This window comes from Diabrotica virgifera, chromosome 9 (genome assembly GCF_917563875.1).
Source record: "Diabrotica virgifera virgifera chromosome 9, PGI_DIABVI_V3a".
Classification (NCBI taxonomy): domain Eukaryota; kingdom Metazoa; phylum Arthropoda; class Insecta; order Coleoptera; family Chrysomelidae; genus Diabrotica; species Diabrotica virgifera.
This window is the reverse complement of record NC_065451.1, coordinates 63,972,148-63,993,839: the sequence shown is the minus strand read 5'-3', so window position 1 is coordinate 63,993,839 and position 21,692 is coordinate 63,972,148. Positions and strand designations below refer to the sequence as shown.

At 33.3% G+C, this 21,692-nt stretch overlaps 2 protein-coding genes across 2 annotated transcripts; both read right to left on the bottom strand.

The window, feature by feature from the left end:
* Positions 1-2,473: 2,473 nt before the first annotated feature.
* LOC126890964 (uncharacterized) lies at positions 2,474-6,247 on the bottom strand. The gene is made up of 2 exons (XM_050660145.1): positions 5,542-6,247; positions 2,474-2,481 (listed from the first exon to the last, which is right to left on the bottom strand). Exons 1-2 carry the CDS (start codon positions 6,245-6,247, stop codon positions 2,474-2,476), a joined length of 714 nt encoding a protein of 237 aa, XP_050516102.1.
* A 3,493-nt stretch (positions 6,248-9,740) lies between these two features.
* Positions 9,741-20,413, bottom strand: LOC126891781 (uncharacterized). Its single transcript, XM_050661052.1, has 3 exons — positions 20,229-20,413; positions 19,954-20,173; positions 9,741-10,127 (listed from the first exon to the last, which is right to left on the bottom strand). Exons 1-3 carry the CDS (start codon positions 20,315-20,317, stop codon positions 9,744-9,746), a joined length of 693 nt encoding a protein of 230 aa, XP_050517009.1. The 5' UTR covers positions 20,318-20,413; the 3' UTR covers positions 9,741-9,743.
* Between the last annotated feature and the right edge of the window lie 1,279 nt (positions 20,414-21,692).

Sequence of the window (21,692 nt, the reverse complement as noted above, 5' to 3'; positions counted from 1 at the left end):
TGGAATGCAGGTGTATCTCCCAAAAATTTTCGTACACTTCTGGCCGTCGCGAGTAGTACAGCTTTCTGCATGGTCTTATAAAGATGTTCATTCAGACCCAGCTTTTTTATGCTTTCGAGGAGGGTCTTCGGAATGACTCCAGTAGTAGACATAATAATCGGTATCGTCTGGGTACTTTGCATTCTCCATTGCCTTCGTATTTGAATTTCCAGATCTCTGTACTTGGCGATCTTTTCAGTAAATTTACTACGTAGATTATTGTTGTTAGGTATCGCCATATCAATTAGTGTTGTTTGTCTTGTTAATTTATTAACTAGTACGAGATCTGGTCTATTATGTGCCGCTGTTTGGTCTGTGAGCACAGTGCGGTCCCAGTATAGCTTTGTAGTTGTCATCCTCAAGCATAGTCTCAGGGACGTATTAATAATACGGGAGATGGTCTGTTTGGAGAAGTCCCAGCTTGATAGCTATCTCTTGATGAAGGATTTTTCCCACTGCGTCATGCCGTTCCTTGTATTCAGTTGCAGCAAATGCCTGGCAGCCCCCTGTAAGATGTTGGATGGTTTCTTGGGCTTGACATCCATATCGGCATCTGTCGTTTTGAACCTGAGTGTCTTTGATGATATATTTAAGGTAATTTCTGGTTGGTATAACCTGATCCTGAATGGCCAGTAATGAACCCTCCGTTTCAGGGAACATCTTTCCTGACGTCAACCAATAGTTCGACGCTGCATTGTCGACATAGTCTTGGCTGACCTCATTGGGATGTCGCCCGTGCAGAGGTTTACCCATCCAGGTGCGCATTTTTTCATCTTTAGTGAAGTGGTTTATGCGCATTTCTGGTTCCCTCAGTTTGATCGGTGTTGTGTCATCTACTGCGCAAATAGCGCGATGTAGAGTAGATGTCTCAGCTTGCATCTGAAAATAAGATCTTAAATTAGCAATTTGTTTATCTAATTGCTCACCTATATCCATAAGTCCTCTTCCTCCTAGATTCCGTGGTAATGTCGTTCTTTCTACTGCACTTTTAGGATGGTGTTTTTGTGCCTTTGTGAGGTGTGTTCCTACTTTTCGCTGAAGATTTTCTATATCTGTATTATTATTGTGTCCAGATTTAGCCATACGGCTCACACTCCCTCTAAGGGGAAAATTGACTCATCCCAGATACCTACGGTATCAAAAGGATTGAGCTCTGGTGGGACTCTTTTTGTGTTATCGAGCCCTAGGTGACTTGGAATGCAGGTGTATCTCCCAAAAATGTTCGTACACTTCTGGCCGTCGCAAGTAGTACAGCTTTCTGCATGGTCTTATAAAGATGTTCATTGAGACCCAGCTTTTTTATGCTTTCGAGGAGGGTCTTCGGAATGACTCCAGTAGTAGACATAACAATAGGTATCGTCTGGGTACTTTGCATTCTCCATTGTCTCCGTATTTGAATTTCCAGATCTCTATACTTGGCGATCTTTTCAGTAAATTTACTACGTAGATTATTGTTGTTAGGTATCGCCACATCAATTAGTGTTGTTTGTCTTGTTAATTTATTAACTAGTACGAGATCTGGTCTATTATGTGCCACTGTTTGGTCTGTGAGCACAGTGCGGTTCCTGTATAGCTTATAGTTGCCATCCTCAAGCATACTCTCAGGAACGTATTGATAATATGGGAGATGGTCCGTTTGGAGAAGTCCCAACTTGTTAGCTATCTCTTGATGAAGGATTTTTCCCACTGTGTCATGCCGTTCCTTGTATTCAGTTGCAGCAAATGCCTGGCAGCCCCCTGTAATATGTTGGATGGTTTCTTGGGCTTGACATCCATATCGGCATCTGTCGTTTTGAACCTGAGGGTCTTTGACGATATATTTCAGGTAATTTCTGGTTGGTATAACCTGATCCTGAATGGCCAGTAATGAACCCTCCGTTTCAGGGAACATCTTTCCTGATGTCAACCAATAGTTCGACGCTGTATTGTCGACATAGTCTTGGCTGACCTCATTGGGATGTCGCCCGTGCAGAGGTTTACCCATCCAGGTGCGCAGTTTTTCGTCCTTAGTAAGGTGGTTTATGCGCATTTCTGGTTCCCTCAGTTTGATCGGTGTTGTGTCATATACTGCGCAAATTGCGCGGTGTAGAGTAGATGTCTCAGCCTGCATCTGAAAATAAGTTCTTAAATTAGCAATTTGTTTATCTAATTGCTCACCTATATCCATAAGTCCTCTTCCTCCTAAATACCGGGGTAATGTCGTTCGTTCTACTGCACTTTTAGGGTGGTGTTTTTGTGCCTTTGTGAGGTGTGTTCGTACTTTTCGCTGAAGATTTTCTATATCCGTTTTTGTCCACTTAACAATACCAAATGAATAGCTAAGCACGGAACAAGCGTAGGTGTTTAGTGCCTTAAACAAATTTTTACTGTTAAGCTGTGAACGAAGCAGCTGTTTTACCCTTTGTAATAATGAAAACCTTGAGAATTAAAGGTTTTAATAAACTAAAATTGTACATACATTATGATTGACAAACTGTGATATAATGATATGACAATGACATGACATTGACATGAGTGAATGACATAATGACAATAATAACAATAATAGTTATGCAGAAAGGAACACCACATTCATCCACGCTGTTAGTTTCTGACATAATCTTGTAAATGGGAAGGAGGCTTTCTTATTCGCTTTTGCAATATCAGTTCTGGGGGAACTGAAGTTGAAGTAGTTGGACCGTCACCAGGAGCAGAAAAAGGTTGTTGAAGTTGACTATCTATGGTATTAATTTCTTCTACACTGTTCAATGGTTCCATGTTATGATTTATCATGGGGGACTGGTTTTCTACATGTTTTTCATTATCTTCAATAGTTGCCTCATCTACTGCCAAAAGGGAAGTATTTCCTCTCGGAGCTAAGTGTCGGACCGATACTGTGGTTTCATTTCCATTTGGTAATCTGACATGTGCATAGTCTGAATTTGCTTCTAGGAGTTGGACTTCTTCCACCAGAGGTTCATATTTCGAATTTCTAACATGTTTCTTGAGGAAAACAGTTCCAGGAGTACTAAGCCAAGTTGGAATAGATGTACCATTTGTTGATCTTCTGGGATGATTAAACATACGTTCGTGTGGAGTACAGTTAGTAGAGGTACACAGTAAAGATCTAATTGAATGTAAAGAATCAGGTAGTACATCTTGCCATTGGTTTATGTGAAGATTTCTAGATTTAATTGCTAGTTGAACTGTTTTCCAAATGATACCATTATATCTTTCACATTGTCCATTTCCTTGAGGGTTGTATGGAGTTGTATGACTGGAAGCAACACCATGACTTGTTAGGAATGATTTTACCTCAGCAGACAAGAATGAAGATCCTCTATCGCTGTGAATATATGCAGGAGTTCCGAAAGTAGTAAACAACTCAGTTAAACAACTGATGACTGTTGAAGATGATAAATTTGAGCATGGGAATGCAAATGGAAACCTTGAATATTCATCTACAATATTCAGCAGATATTTATTTTGATTGTTAGATGGTAAAGGTCCTTTAAAGTCTATATTCAGTCTGTCAAAAGGTGCTGTAGCCTTAATCAAAGTGCTTTTGTTTTTGTAAAATGTTGGTTTAATTTCAGCACAGATTGGACAAGAAGAGATAGTTCGTTTGACATCTTCTAAAGAATAAGGTAGATTTTTACATCGTATCCAGTGATAGAATCTGGTTATTCCAGGATGACACATTGTGTTATGTAAATTGAATAAATTTTTATCTGACATAGTGGGGTGAATAGCAGCAGATATTCTTGAAAGAGTATCCGCAACAATGTTTTGATTCCCAGGTCTGTAAATAATTTCAAATTTATAGCAGGACAGTTCTATACGCCAACGCATTATTTTCTCATTTTTAATTTTAGATGTTGATTTTAAGTCAAACATAAAAGCAACTGACCTTTGGTCTGTAATAATTTTAAAGTGTCGGCCCATAAGATAGTGTCTCCATTTTCTTATGGATTCCACAATTGCATAAGCTTCTTTTTCAACACTTGAATGATTATGTTCTGTTTTTGAAAGTGTTCTTGAATAAAATGCTACTGGTTTTCCTTGTTGTGTAAGTTGAGCTCCAATGGCAAATTCGGAGGCATCTGTTTCAACTGTAAATATTTCATTTTCATCAACAGAAGTGACTACTGCTTCTACAATGTCCTGTTTCAGCTTTTCAAAGGCATATATTTGAGTTTGATTTAAGGGAAATTCTTTGATATTGACAATAGGATGTATCTTTTCCGAAAATTTGTGTATGAATTTTGAATAGTGGGCGAACATTCCTTGAATTCTTCTTAATGAAGTGATATTTGTTGGTACTGGTAAATTGATAAGGGGTTGCAGTCTTTCAGCATCTGGTTTTATAGTTTTCTTTTCAATAGTATATCCAAGTATATTAATTTGAGTCATGCAGAATTTCGATTTTTCATCGTTTAAAATTAATTTATATTTCCTTGCGATTTCCATAAAGTTTTGTAGATTCTTGTCATGTTGTTCTTTTGTTGTTCCACAAATAGTGACATCATCTAGGAATGCAAATGTATCTGTTAATCTTTCATTCTCTATTATGTTGTTAATCGTTCTTTGAAAACATGCTACTCCATTGGTGACACCAAACGGAATTCTTGTAAACTGATAGAGGTTGCCACATGCTTCAAATCCAGTATAGATTTTCTCATGTTCTAGTATGGGAATTTGATGATAAGCACTTCGTAAATCGATTGAACTAAAGTATTCATATTGAGAAATTTTATTTACTAAAATTTCGAGATTTGGTAAAGGGTAGGCATCTAGTTCAGTAAATTTATTAATAGTTAAAGAATAATCGACAACCATACGTTTTTTTATGATTTGTATTACTAGTAACTAGTACTTGTGCTCTCCATGGAGAATTGCTTGCTTCAATAATATTTTCTTTCAATAATTTTTGAATTTCAGTGTCTATGAATTTGGAATCTTCAAAGGAATAGCGTCTTGATTTTACGGCGATAGGTTTGCAGTTTCCTGTTAAATGGGCAAACAGTGGGTATGGTTTTACAATTGCTGTTGTTAGATTACAGATTGAAATTGGAGGTTTCTTACCATCAAAATTGAACTGCACTCCAGAATGTTTATTAAGGATATCATGACCAATTATGACATCTGAGCATAGGTTTTCTAGAACATAAAGTTTAAAATTTTTATAGGTATGTTCAGATATTTTTAGGTTAACAATGCAAAAGCCGCAAACTGGAGAGTTTAAAGATGAGGAAGCCATTTGTACATTTAAATTTGTAGGGAATATTTGTAGTTGATTTTGAATGGCAATACTATTTGAAATGTAACTGTCTGTACTACCAGTATCTACTAGAGCTTCAACCTCAGAATTATTTACATGAATTTTTATTATAGCTTTTGATAAACAGGACGGAGAAGCAGCAGATAGCATTCCAACTAAAGCAGCAGATGTTTTGTTATGAACATGTGATTTTTGTTTTTGATTCTTACTTTTACAGACTTGCTCAAAATGTCCGAATTTACCACAAGAGCATTGGTGATTTTTAGCAGGACATCTATCTCTAGTATGGCGACTTTTTCCACAAAACCAGCATTTTGAAAAGGTAGCTGCGCTAGTCGAGTTGTTTTGATCAGTTTCGTGTGCAGTATTCTGAAGGGTGTTATCAGTAGTAATAGAATTTACAATAGAATTTGACATAATATATGAATCTGATTGTTGTTGGGCCATTTCTAAAGCTCTGGCTGAATTATATGCTTGATCTAATGTTAAAGTGGCGCTTTCAAGTAGTCTTTGCCTAATATTTGAAGCACTTAAACCTCGAATAAAAGAGTCCCTGATGTAATCGTCTTTATTTCTATCAGCAGACACTGCTTGAAAATTGCAATCCTTACTTAAGTGTTTTAAGATTAGTAAATATTGATCAATGGACTCACCCACTTGTTGCTTTCGTGTAGATAATGTGTGCCGGGCAAATATTTCACTCTTTTGTTTTATGTATAGTTTTTCTAAGGTAGCAGTTGCATCAGTGTAGGTGGTACATTCACCTATAGCTTCATATACTACAGGATTTACATAATTCACCAATAAATTCAGTTTATCTTTGTCTTCAGAAACATTAGCTGCTTCTAGAAAGTTTTGAAAGGTTCTCTTCCAGTGTGTCCAGAGTTGTGTTGCATTTGTTGAATTGGAATCGATGTCTAGTCGATCAGGCTTGAGTAGTTTATCCATTGTTGAATAAATTTTAGTTTATTAAATTGTAATAATGAAAACCTTGAGAATTAAAGGTTTTAATAAACTAAAATTGTACATACATTATGATTGACAAACTGTGATATAATGATATGACAATGACATGACATGAGTGAATGACATAATGACAATAATAACAATAATAGTTATGCAGAAAGGAACACCACACCCTTCTTATAAACTCAGTAGTTATCTCAGTTTTCATTTGCTTATGGTCAATTTTCCGCGCCTGCTTTACTCCAAGATATTTGTACATATCGTTGTCGCCCATGGCCTCGATGTTCTGGCCATTTTGCATATCGAATCCACCGGGCTGTACCTTTCCTCTGACTATATTCAAAACACGGCACTTGTCTAGACCGAACTGCATACTAATATCATTAGAAAATGTTTCTACAGTTTTTAGCATCTCTTCTAGGTGTTCTCGAGTGGAAGCCATTAATTTCAAATCATCCATATACAACAGATGATTGAGCTTCGCTACCACAGTATTATTGCTTTTAATGCTAAAACCTGAGTCAGGTTTAGTAGCTGGGAAAGGGGGTTCAAAGCTAAACAGAACCACAATGGACTCAACGAGTCTCCTTGAAATAGGCCCCGGTTGATTGCGATATTTTCGGTTTCGATATTGTTTTCACCAGGTATTTGGAGGTGAATTTTAGTCTTCCAATCTCTCATTATATGCCTTAAAAAGGTCACTATGTTATCATCGACTTTGTATATTTTCAATATATCTATTAGCCATTCATGCGGTACTGAATCAAAGGCCTTTTTATAGTCAATAAAAGCAGTAAAAAGGTTCCTTTTTTTAGTGAATGCCTGGTTAGAAATGACTGAGTCGATGATAAGCTGTTCTTTGCAACCCATGGAACCCTTAGCGCATCCTTTCTGTTGAGGCTCTATGATATTGTTTAGAGCACAGTGTTGGTAGATACGCCGGGTTACACAGGATGTGACCAATTTATACAAAGTTGGAAGACAACTAATTGGGCGGTACTTGGATGGATCTTGGGTATTATTTTGATCCTTGGGTATTAAATAAGTAGTTCCCTGAGTTAGAAATGATGGTAGTTCCTGCGGATTAGAAATAACATGATTAATTAATGTTGATAAGCACTCATGAATACTCCAAAACTTTTTAAGCCAGAAGTTCTGAACTCCGTCTGGTCCAGGAGATTTCCAGTTATGAAGCTTTGTGATGACATTTGAGACTTCTTCAGTCCTGAATGGTTCGTAGTTAGCAGTGACGTAGTGGTGACAGTTGTGCGTCGTATCTTCTATCCAGCCAGCATTGTTGTTAAAAGCAGCTGGTGTGGAAAGTTGATTTCCCCAAAACTCGTGAATTTCTTCTTGTCTTGGGTAAGACTTGTGGACACTTTCTACGGTGGAATTGAGTTTTCGGTAGAACGCCTTCTCAGAGTTCTCAAAAAGTGCATTGTCACATTTTCGGTTGTTACTAACTTTATACCTTCTTAATCGTCCTGAATAGACGGAGAGTTTTTGTTTTAATGTATCCAGACACTGTTGGGCTGTGTTATTTTCTGGATCGTATCTCGAGTGTCTTGCAGTGCTCCGCATTATTTCTTCAGCTCACTTAATGACTTTTCTACTTGTTACACCTCTTATATATTCTGTGACAATTTTTCCGAGAAGTCTTTTTTCCCAGGGTGCAATTCTGTTACCAGTCCTTCCGTTATTAGTACCCCGTCGTGTTCTTATCTTAACGCCCATTACATTGGCAATTGCTGTTGCTGCACAGTAGATTAGCATATGCAGATACTCCAATGTGTGGGCTTCTACGACATAATTGGGTAGGACTTCAGTGTTCACAATTTGTAACAGGGCACCTAGTGTCTTACAAGAGTTTATTCGTGGTAGCGGTGGTCTGCTAAGTGGATTTGTTCCATTAAACTCTTGTACGGCACGAGCCATTTCGTTTTCTAGACTATCGCGCAACTCGTTGTTTTCCTGCTGTGTATTGTCAAGTTGAGTTTCTGGTATGGGAATCTCAGGAATCTGCTCATCAAGGATTTCATTAGGGACTTGATCTAAAACTAGCTCTTGGTTATTAATCTCCCGTTCGACTTCGCTTTTGATCGTATTGCGTCTAGTCTCTGGGATAAGGTTGTTTTATTGTGTTTATTATTATTATTCTCTGCCTTTGCTTTTAGTTGATGGTTTACTAGATTGGCTACGATCTTGTAGTCTGCATTAAGGAGTTTAATAGCCCTGTAGTTGGAACATTTCTCTTTGTCCCTTTTTTTGTGTATTAGCGTGATTGTCCCTGTCGTCCATTCTCCCGGAATCTCTTCTTTGTCCCATATTTGTTTCACTGCAATTATTCATGCAGCTGCTTACCACCATATTTTATTAATTATGCTACTATTTTGTCTTCTCCAGCTGATTAACCATTTCTTGCTCTATTTCTTTTTGTATTTTTTCGCATTTGGGCATCTTATGCTTCCCTCAGACTCCTGTAAGAAAAATAATCCATAACTCCTGTACGTTAACCCTTAGCATTGAACAGAACTTCTACGAAACAAAATATAATATATGTAGTTTATATTAGGGTACATATGATCGGCATTGACCGCTAGTAAACCATGCATGTTGTGATTTAGTATCGTATATAAAAACAGACGAGAAGATTCATTGATATCTGTTGTTAGTAATTCGATGAAGCAATAATACACTAATCGGGACATTGTTATTATTTACATATAGACCGTTGTTATGGTTAAATGAACACTGTGAAGTTCAAATATAATTATAGTGAAAATGAAGGCATTTTATTGAATCCCGGACTGAGAGCGCTATAGCCCTGCCACCATACGTATTACTGACATACTCCCCTTGCTCCTCCATACGTTCTCCTCGCTTTCTTCATTTGTTTCGTCGTTTATGTTTTCTTGATTCAGTGTTTTGTTGAAATATTCTTGCCATATTTTACCTATTTTTTTGGGATCATGCTCAATTCTTCCTTCATTATCTCTCATCCGTATTACTTTGGGTATCCCTTTACTGTGTAATGATTTTACTTTTAATAGAACTGCTTAAATTTGATGCTGCACCCATCATGTTCTATTTCTTCTAGTTTTTTGTTTAGCTAGTCGTTCTTTTTTTTCTTATATGTGCCGTTAGCTTTATTCCTTGCCCTTTTATATTCATCCCTGTCTCTTTCGGACTCTGTGCTTATCCATTTCATTTTGGCTCTTTCACGTAATTGACAAAACATTCTTTGCTGTTTTCATAGTTGCTTCTATCGACCAGAACTTCATCGGCCGTATCTGTTATTATTTGTTTAAGCTGGCTCCAATGCCCTCTATCTCTGCTCTCCTTTCATTTTCTGTTTACATTTTTTTGGTTAGTTCTTTTCATAGTTATGTTATTAATCACATAATTAAGAATTACTAGGAAAAAACTTTAACCACTAACTAATTAGGAAAATGGGAAATAGGTTAAATAAAAAAACTTATCACATATACAAATTGCCTGTATTTGATAGTTTATCTTTCACAACATAATTTCTTACAGGAAGCTTAGTGTTTTTGAATACATCTAAAATTGGAGTGCTATTAAAAGAAAGTTGTTGAGATTTATCTATGTAAATGACAAATAATGTACATTTTTTTATTGAATGATGAATACAATAAGATAAAACGGCAGAACCTAACCCAGTGATCAAATTTGGTTGTTCTAATTTGGCATATTTAATGTCATTGTCTGTGTTTGAGAGTATCCTTATTAAAAATGGTGGTCTTTCAAACAATAGTGAATTTTGATAATTATGTATAGATTCTGAAGTGATTGCATATATAATTTTTGCTTGTTGAATCCACTTATCCAGTATCTCAGTTATCTAAAACAAAATAAAATATTACAAATCTATGAAAAATGAAAGAATTTATGTCACCGCATATAATAAACTGCTCGTCAAAAGTTAGGGATATAGAAAATTATGCTGATTTTCATAGTTGATTTTTTCGCGAACAGACGGATTCTGCTATTTTTTTTTATTTTAGATTTTTCTTTAGTATTTATACAATTGTGAAAAGGTTTACTCTAACTTATTTTTTGTACTTATACCGGGTGGAAGAAAAGAAATGTTTTTCTTATGTTAAGTTTGAGACACCCTGTAGGGAGAACGAGGTACAAATGTGAGTATACATCAGAATCGTATTGTAGTCTTATGTTTTGTGAACATGTTGTTGTTTGAATGTGCCTAATATCTTGAGAAACAAAAGTTTGAGACATTTTGTAGGGAGAAAAAGGCACAAAGGTGAGTATACCTCGATATTATGTTGTAGTCTCGTATTTTGTGAATATTTTATTTTTTTAATTTCTCTGATATCTTTAATAACAAAGAAACTAGACGGTATTACTCTTTAATATGTGCCTTCAAAATGCCGATTTTTGAAATTTAAAAATCAATTTGTTGCTTCGCAAACTGCAAAATAAGTGAAAATTGTTATAGGTCTGGATCCCGCGTATGAAAAAAAGATGATTAATAGCAAGCTTAAAATTTGTTAATAGCTTAAGGGTGTCTAGTCGAACAAACTTTGATATATGGGAACACTGGAACAGGGGAAGTTTTAATTGTGGAACAGGTTAAAAATTTGGAACGGCCAGACCACGAAAACGGCATATGTATTTTGTCCGACAGAACAAACTTAAACTCTCCGAACAGAGATTAAACTCTCATGCAAAAATCAGACTGCTATTTATCACCAAATGGGCGTTTTAATGAGTGGAACATGTAGAATATGTCAAATGACAGAAATTATGACAGGTGATAAATAGCAGTCTGATTTTTGCATGAGAGTTTAATCTCTGTTCGGAGAGTTTAAGTCTATTCTGTCGGACAAAATAAATGTGCCGTTTTCGTGTGGTCTGACCGTTCCAAATTTTTAACCTGTTCCACAATTAAAACTGCCCCTGTTCCAGTGTTCCCATATATCAAAGTTTATCCGACTAGACACCCTTAAGCTATTAACAAATTTTCAGCTTGCTATTAATCAACTTTTTTTTCATACGCGGGATCCAGACCTATTATTTGTTAATAACTTTTACTAAAACTTACTTAGGACTTTAGTAGTGTTTTACCCAAAGTTGGGTATGAAGGTACTTACAAACCCTTAAAATTTGGGACTGATCCATTAACTAGTTTAAAAGTTATTCTATTTGTTTATCCCAGAGACCTTTGTTTTGAAATAACTTAAAACAGAATGAAGATATGACAATTCTGCTTATGCCAAATGAAAGTAGAAGAGTGCCACTATCAAAATGTGTTCTGGGAGCCGACAAATGCACGAAAAATATTCAAAAACTAAAAAGCAACTTAAAACTACTATCATTTTCTATATCTCGGGATCTACTCAATGGATTTTGATCTTTATTTTTTTAATTTGTATGTACTTTTTGCGTACATTACAAATATGCAATTTGTCTATAGTCCGTCCCACCTTGACTTTATAGTATAAGGAACATACAGTACATCTAATATACTTACTGTTGCACGTCATTATCTACGTCAGAGATCTAAGTTTACATAGTTGCCAAAGTATAAAAAAATCCTGAATCCATTTTAAATCAAATATATCACATAATTATTACGAAGTGGATTATACAACAAAATAAATTTATATTCAATGTAAATAAATAAAAACATTAGAAATAGAAAACAAGAATTAAGTTATAATATTACGTTAAAGTAAATAAAAACAATAATATAATAAAACAAATACTTATAGTAAAGAATAAAAACAAATCTGAAGTGTCAATACCGCAATTGTCAAATAAATGTCACCGATTTATTTATTTATTTTATTTATTTATTTATTTCAACGGTAGAACCATTTACAAAAGAATACAAAAAAAAAATATTAAAAGTAAAGATCATATACAAAAAACATCAAAAAATCAACGAATAAAAGACAATTAAACAATAAAATTTGTAAAATAACACAGTATATCAAATCACAAAAGATGAAAAATATCACATATTTAAATCATTAAACTCCCAAGCTGCCTTTCGAAGACATTAATGCTTGGACAGAATGGATCAAGCAGCATGTCATTGCAAAAGCTGAGCATTCTCGACAAGGGAAAATGACGAGCATACTCAGTCCTATGAAAAGGAATATAAAAGAGTGCAGTGTGTCGAGTTCTATGTATTGTGTTTAAGTACACATTATCCAATAACGAGGGACAATTAATAGCATTGTTTAGAATTTTAAATAAAACAACATATCCGCTCTCAACCTTCTCTCATTCTTCAGTGTAGCAATGTTAAATTGAGACATTATTCCAGAATAATCTATGACGAAATTTTCACTATATTAGTATGTGCTTTATAAGCTAAAGATCTTAGAAACTTCCGCTGGACGCTCTCCAATCCATCAATGTAGACTTGATGAAATGGAGACCAAACAACAGAGCAGTATTCAAGTCCTGAGCGCACTATAGAGCAGTACAGTAATTTGAATACAGTAGGTGAGAGATCATGACTGTTGCGATAAATAAAACCAAGATTGCGAAATCCAGTTTCCTTAATTTTAAGATAATGGCTTCTAAATGTCAATGCACAATCCAATAATACACCCAAATCTTTAATCTCAGTAACTGAATCCAAGAGTACATCATTAAGAACATATTTATTAGCTGTTAGATTATTTGTACGACCAAATGGAATACAAAAAACCATTTTGTTTCGACCATAAACATATATTATTAACATCATCTTGCAGGAGATCTCTATCTGATATATAATGTATGTAACGAAATAACTTAAGATCATCAGCAAATAGTAGACAGTGTGAGTTTTTGATAGCCTTACCAATATCGTTAATGAACAAGTTAAAGAGCAAGGGACCACAATGAGACCCTTGTGGGACACCAGAACAACAATGGAATTCTTTAGAAACATAATTGTTGATACGAACTTGTTGTGTACGTCCCATCAAAAAGCTTTTAATCCAATTAACAATGGGTTCACCAAAGCCAGATGCATGAAGTTTATGAACCAACAGGTTAGGGTTAAACCTGTCAAATGCCTTTGGGAAATTAGTATAAATGCTGTCGACCTGAATCTTGCATTCAAATCGTGCATTCTCAAATCGTGCTCGTGTTTGTTACAGTTGACTTTCCGTTAGAAAAACCGTGTTGCTCATCAATAATTATGTTTCGGACCCAGACCCAGGTAAGATTTATCGATACCAATTTATCTAGAAGTTTTGGGATTGCTGATTGAATAGTTATACCTCTATAATTATTTACACACTCACGATTGCCAGATTTATAAATAGGTGTAAGAAAACTATTTTTCCAATAATGTGGAAATATACAGGGTGTCTGCGTAACTTGGAACCATATGGGAAACTTTTTTAATATCAATTTTACGAAAAAAGTCATTCTTTATAAAGTGCTCTGCATAGTCTAAAACCTAAGATGCAATAATCAGATATCAAATTTTGTCAACAGTATACGAGGTATGTCAAAAAATATGAATTTCCCTCAAGAGCAAACTACCTTTATATTTCAAAATATCAAAAAATTTTATTATGAAAAGTTATTTGTAATTAAAAACCAAAAAAAAAATTACCGATTCCGAACATCATTTTTATTTATTAGACATGTAATAACTAAGACAATTCTAGAATTCTTTCTAAATTCATATTATTTGACACACCTCGTATAAAAATGATCAAACTTGGATAACTCATGGTTGCATCTTTTTGCACAGATTTTAATGAAGAATAACTTTTTTCCTAAAATTATTAATAAAAGAGTTATTACATGTCTAATAAATAAAAAAGATGTTCGGAATCGGTAATTTAGGAAAATTTCAGAATTTTTTTTTTCAAGTAGAAGGCTGTTATTGCATATTTGAATATGGTTTTTAATTACAAATAACTTTTCATAATAAATTTTTTTGATATTTTGAAATATAAAGGTAGTTTGCTCTTGAGCGAAATTCATATTTTTTGACATACCTCGTATACTGTTGACAAAATTTGATATCTGATGATTGCATCTTAGGTTTTAGACTATGCAGAGCACTTTATAAAAAATGACTTTTTTTCGTAAAATTGATATTAAAAAAGTTTCCCATATGGTTCCAAGTTACGCAGACACCCTGTAGATGATGACAATGATAAATTGAAAATTTGTTGTAAAGGTTTACAAAGGGAATTTAGGGAAAGGGGAATTTATGCCAAAATGTCACCTTCATTTGATTACAGTTTCAGTGTGTTCCGAACAAATGTGCTTCATAAAAACGCTTAAAAGTTAACATTAATAGAAATCTTCAAATATTATTTCTATGCGTATATAATAAAATATGTGTAGTGGCTGTAATTCCAGTGTACTCGGCAAAATGATTCTAAAAAAAGAACACACCTACCGCCTAAACATTTTGTGTTGGTATTATGTGACATCACGGGCTATGATGCGGATGACGTTCAACAGTAAGTATATTAGATGGAGTATAGGCAATGCAGTCCTTATAAGAGTTTCTAGCGCCGAGATGCCAATTTTATCAAAAAGGATTTGTAGTCGAACATTAGAGAGATTAAATTAAAACTGTTTTAGAAAAGCAATCTACAATTTTAGGATTCATATGATTCTAAAAAAAATAGCTGAATAACTATATTATATCAAATAAACTTAAACGCGTATGAATCCTAAAATTGTAGATTGTCTTTCTAAAACAGTTTTAATTTAATCTCGCTAATGATCGATTACAAACCCATTTTGATAAAATTTGTATCTTCGCACCTAAAAACTCTCATAAGGACTGCATTGCCTATGTTCCTTATATTCTAAAGTCAAGGTGGGACGGACTATAGACATCTATTAACTAATAAACAGTCTAATTTGTTTAAACAACTTTTGACAAAATAATTTCCCAAAAATCTATTTTTTTAATCATACTACCATTATTGTACAGCTGGTTCCAAAAAAAACTGATACGACTCTTAAAGCGTATTTTGTAGAAAATTGAGCAGTGTATTTTCTTCTTCTTCTTCTTTTTGTTTGTGGTCTCGCTGCAAGGCAATTACCAGCACGATTTATAGGCGATCTTGATGTAGTCTGGCTCTAAGCCACATCAAAATCGCTGACTATGTTCTTGTAAAAAGCTTTTGATGAGGTGTGATATAATGAATATGAGTTTAATTATATTTAATTTATTATATTTTGAAGGATAAATACTTATTATTTACATACTGTCACTGTCACTGCCAAATCTTAAAATTTGTCAGATAACTTCAACCTCAAAAATGGCTGTTTGTTTGTTTATTTTATTATTTGTTTGTCATAATAAATATAATATAATGTCAGACCAATTATACACTGCTCAAAATGATCAAATCTTACTAAGAGTCGTATCAGTTTTTTTAGGAACCAGCTGTACCTACCTTAACTTTTTCTATGATTATTAATGATACTATGATTAAAAAATATATTTTTGGAAAAAAATTATTTTTTCAAAAAATCATTTTTTCAAGAATTGTTTAGACAAATTAGACTGTTTATTAATTAATAAATTTATAAACAAATTGCATATTTGTAATGTAATTAGAAATCTGGAGATATAGAAAATTTTATTTGTTTGAAATTGGTTTTTTGGTATTTGAACTCAGTAACTCAGTGGATATGTAGGTTCCCCCCAGTAACAATTTGAACTACATTTTAGAAAATTCGTAGAGGTACTTGTGTGTACAATGTTTGTGCATTTTTTTAACAAAAAATACAAATCCCATTCTTTAAAATGCCATCAATGAGGTTCCTTAATTATTATAAACAAATTAGCGGTTAATAAAAAAAAACATACATGGCTAACTTTGGCCCACATTGCCCTAGGCCAAATTTTTGTATTTTAAAATTCGTGTTAAAATACTAGTTTTTCGAATATATAAAAAGATTTTTTAATGTTGTTCTGAAGCTATTTCCTTGTGGCATTTTTATGATTAATTATTTATATGGGAAATAAGCCACAATTAAAATGAAAAAAATAATTTTATTAACGTTTCGACGCCCAAATCGGGTGCCGTTGTCAAAATACAAAATATTACTGATAATATTTTGTATTTTGACAACGGCACCCGATTTGGGCGTCGAAACGTTAATAAAATTATTTTTTTCATTTTAATTGTGGCTTATTTCCCATATAAATAATTAATTATAAAAAGATTTTTTCTACAAACAATATTTTTAAGCTTATTCTAAATGTTTATAAACTACAACATGTCAAGAATTTGGCATTAAGATTTTTGACTATAATAAATCATTTTCTTATCTTTTTTTAATACATATTTAGAGTATAAGTCTTTTACTTTCATTTAGAATAGAATTACCATATCTTTATATTTCCTGTCTTATGTTATTGCAAATGGCGCTACAAATGACGTAGCTCCATTTAGCCAAATATAGGGGTAGGTTGTGTAGACCCTTGTTAATCGGAAGATTTAATGTTTCTGCTTTTATTGATATATTAATCCAAAAATGTTCAATTTGTGGTTTAGGCCACTGTGGCTCTAAGTGCCTCAATTGGCAATATCATTGAAAATAAAAGAAATATATTTTGTAGTTCACAAAATACAAAAAAAAATTACTATTGACTAGTGGCAAGAAATATGTTACAGTATGAAAAATATACCTTTTACAGGAACAAATGGATTATTAGTAGAGCCTTCAGGTGGCGAACCATAACCATATAACCGGTTCAGAATGCTTGTTAACAATGAATTTTTACCATTTTGTGTCTAACAAAAATTAAGTAGAATGATCTGAGTAGAACAATCGCAACGTAGAACATTCTTAGATATAAGTAAAAAACTTTTTCTGAAAAGCGTAATCAATATTACCTATACTCTATACTATTTCCGCAGTGAAAGGATTAACTACATTTCATCAAAATATGACAAAGCAATAGGCTAAGCCAGAGTTCAAGAATGAAAGAACAAAACTTTCCACTTTCATAAGACTTACAATATTCTACACTACATACAGAATTACGAAAACATTCTACAGTAAATTCCCATGTAAATTAGCTTTAATGTGAATTGGAAATTTAAAAAAATTTCCAATTCATCAACGGGTCTGCAAATAGGATGCACTGCAGGTGTCTGCCCCTTTGGGGAGCATCAAATTGAGCTTTTATCTGCTGGTGTTATACAAAATACCGGGGCGCGAGGATATATATCATGATATTTATATTGTATATATCATGATATATATCAGTATTTTATTTCGTACTAATTTTTACACAAGAAGGTTAAAAAGCGGCAAGGTCGCAACTGCATTGACTTGCCTTCTAACAGGAATTCAAATCAATAAAGATCAACCAATTCAAATTAAGAACTTTTATTCTCCTCATTTTTTGGCAAACTTACTGGACCATCGCTTTTTGGGAGAAAGGCTTACTGCCGAACAAAAAGAACAGGCTTATGAATATTTAAATTCAATTAACACAGATTTTGTTCCGTTTTATAATGGCCCTAACTTCGAAGTCTAAACCTTTTCCGTGTTTCATGTATGGTCCAAATTTCAAAAAAAAACATCTCCATTATTATGATGGAAGTCTGTTCTAATCACTGAATTTGGTTGGCCTAAAAAACATATTTCTAGAACAAATTAACCAATTACTTAAAACAGTAGCCTCAACGGTAAGCATTGAAAGGTGTTTTTCAAGCTTTGGACTTGTAATTCCAAATTACGAAATTATTTAGGAACCGAAAAGGCTGCTAAACTTGTATTCATGTTTAAATATTTAAACAGTTCTTCATACCAAAAATATGACAATTTTAAATGGATTTGGCCTGAACAGGAAACTGAAAGAAGGGAAAATGAAGAGGCAGAATTAAGTCTTGGGTGCTTTACTGGTTTTGATTCAGACACTGCCGATGTTGAACCATCATCTTAATTAATTTTCTAAATTTTTATTTTGTTTTTTAAATGTTCAGAATTTTAAGTTATTTTGGAAAAATAGAAATACAATACCTATATATGTTTAAGTTAATGTTTCCAATATTTTTAGTTAATTTAGTTGTTATTTGGATACTCGTATCATTTCTTTTTGTGTTTATGTAACATACTACCATGCATACGTTTATATTTTTGTATTTTTTATTTAAAGTAAAAATATATCTTCTATATTGTTACATTCTACATTTAGAGTCTTATTTTGGTCAATTTAGTTTCTCTATTGAAATGTTTTCCAAAATATCATAAATATCATATAAATATCACATTGATGGCAACACGGCAGTCAAAACGAAAACAAACATTGTATTTACCGTCTGCAATAAACTCAATTTTTGAGAGTTGTAACGGGAAATAAGTTATTAAAAGTATCCAGTGAACAATATAAGACATTAAGTTAAGGTTAGTGATAATTAAAAACTTTAAAATCGGTGAAATAACATCAAAATAGAACCAAGGACATACAAAAAGTAAGATAGCTAAAATTGTTAAGCCTGTTTAACAACAAAACGTAGACACGAAACTCTGGCCGATGAAATTGCGACGTTGCCGTCGTGAGTAGATTTTCCAGGTAACCACAGAAAATAACAACCGATAATAAATATACAAAATAAACACGGTAAACGCTGTCTTCTCTGCACTTTTGAGGTGGAAGACAGTGTTTGGCGCCGGAAAATGGAAAGGTATCTGGAAACTTTAGACAGTGATGACACACAGTCAGAAGGAGGGTCAAAAAGGAAGGACATATATGGATAACGAGGAAGATGATATTTTTAGAAAGAGCAAAAAGTTCTCGAGAACACCAACAAAGGATGCCAAACACGAGGACTCCAAAAAAGGTACTAAACTACACTATAACTTCAAGAAAGAGAAGAGGAAGGCCGAAAAATAGATGGAAGCAAGACGTCGAAAAAGATTTGGAAAGAATGGGGCTAGAGGGCCAAAAAAGAAAAATGAGTAACAGGAAGGAATGGAGGAAAATCACATATCAAGCCAGAGAAGAGCTCAGCACATAAAGAAACGTGAAAATGAAGAAAAAAAAAACAAACTTTTCAAGCCATGGGCCTCTAAGGCCTTTAGTGCTATTGTATATATAATATCACATTTTGGATATATCGGATATATATCATATATATCCGATATTTTGATATTTATATAAATATCATGGATATTTTGTGCCCTGCAAAATACTAATAAAAAAATTGAATGGCAGCTATGGTTGTCTTGCAGATGAGATCCTTATACCCTAGCATCAGGACTGAGAACTATATATCGATACATTTTTGGCAAAGTAATGTAAGTGACATTTTTGAAAATCCTGTTTTTCCATTTATGTAACGCTATTATTGTTCAGAAGGCACTGCCAAAGTGTAGTAAGCCTATACATATATTATGTTTAAAGTAATTCTAGGCTTACTACACTTTGGCAGTACCTTCTATACAATAATAGTGTTAGTTTAATGGAAAAACATGATTTTCGCCAAAAATGTCACTTACTATACTTTACCAAAAATGTATCGATATTATCTTCCTGGCTTAAACTTTACATATAAAAAACATCATCATAAGAAAAGTTCTTAGCTGTGTATTCAAGTTTGAGACAATAACAATATCAAGAGTACTTGTGATAATTCCATAAGTGGAGGACAAAATTATATTATGACAGAAACAGAAGAATTGTTGTAGTAGCTAAGCAGACTTACTTCTCCTACATTTAACTCTTTCTCTTCTTGAAACACCACCATATATTGCCTTTCTGGGATAGAGAATATTTCAACACCTCCATTTTTAAGTTTACATAGAGAATTTTCTTTCTCAATGACACAACTATCCACTAAATCTTTAACAGCTGCCGACTCAGTAATAAATAAGCAGTCTATTTCATTGGGCACTTCAAAATTTCCTTCCCATACAGGTAAAATTCTGAAAATACATAAATTTAGGATAATGAAAGAATTATTCATAAAAGAAATTTTACTCTATAGGCGCTGGATATTCGTCTATATCTTCGTCTATTAAAGCCCTTGTACTTGGTTCAACAATTTCTCCAAACATGAGCGAAGTCATTTTTAAAACTGTTTATAGTGCTTATTTCAAATTTCAAAACAAAGGCTGACTTTGAGAAAATTCTTAACCTTAAATTTATTTTCTTTTCTGCTTCTTTTTCATGAAAGGTTTACTTTTATCTACTCATAGCCACCTTTACTTTACAAGCCATGAAGAGAAAAAGGCAACGTCGCAATTTATGACGTCGGTAGTCTGACTTTCGGACTACCGCTTTCGAAACAACGATTTTAAAGTAAAATTTATAGTATTTTTTAAGTCGAACAAGAAAATATTATTAACTAGAAGTTTGTACAAAATAATATTAAAAGTAATTCCTTGTAAGTAACGTTTATTATACAAAAAAAAAGATAACAAGAATATAAACGGGATTCATTTTTTTCGAATCCTAAGAAAAATAATAAGTATTTTTCAAAACTTTAAACGCAGAGTGAAAGATTACGTTATGGTCGAGGGTCCAAAGTCCGTGAAAACTTCTATGTTTATTTTAATAAGTTACAGGGGTGAAAAACTAAGAAAATTTAGTGTGATTTTTAGTTTCAAATATATGTCATTAAAAAAACTTTTTATTCATTCTAAGGGACTTTCGCCCCTCGGTAATAAAGTAATCTTTTATTCTGCGTTTAAATTTTTCAAAAATACTTATTAGTTTTTTCTCAGAATTCGAAAAAAATGATTACATTTAAAATACAGGCGTCAAAATTTTGCATTTTGTTCCTTTCCCCTTAAAGTTTGTCGCACTTATTTAGAAACACCCTGAATTGATAAAGAACAAATCTAGTTGTTAAACATAAGCGAATTAATAAAAAAAAAAACAGAATGTTAAGAAAACCTGAGTTGGGTTTTAATTTCAGTATTTTATAAATGCCCGGTACACCATAAAAATTTAACTGGTTAGCAACAATATTATTACAGCGGTATTGTTAAGGAATTAGGCTATAACATATTAAAAAAATCGCTTAAATCTGCCAACAGGTTTAGAAAATATAAGACATTAAAAATGGCAAAATTTTAAGTGGACGGATATCTATATGCACGCAAGTTTATATAAAAATATATTATATTGAACTAAAATCATCTTAATAACATACCTTTTAATGTTATTTGTAATTTGGAGCACGAAATATTGTAAAATATTTCAGTTTCTCTGTAAATACAGTGAAAATTATTTAAAAACAAATGAGAACTGTCAGAATTAATCGGTCTACCAATAGATGTTGCCAAGTTTCAACTTCATGGCTTGACCTACTCCAAGTTTTGTGCATAGATATATAATACTCTAGATTGCGCCCTGCGATCTTAAAATGGGTGACGGTTGCGACAGAGATAAATGAGCCTATCAGGTCGGTAGTCTCTTTCTAATTCAAGGGAAGTATCG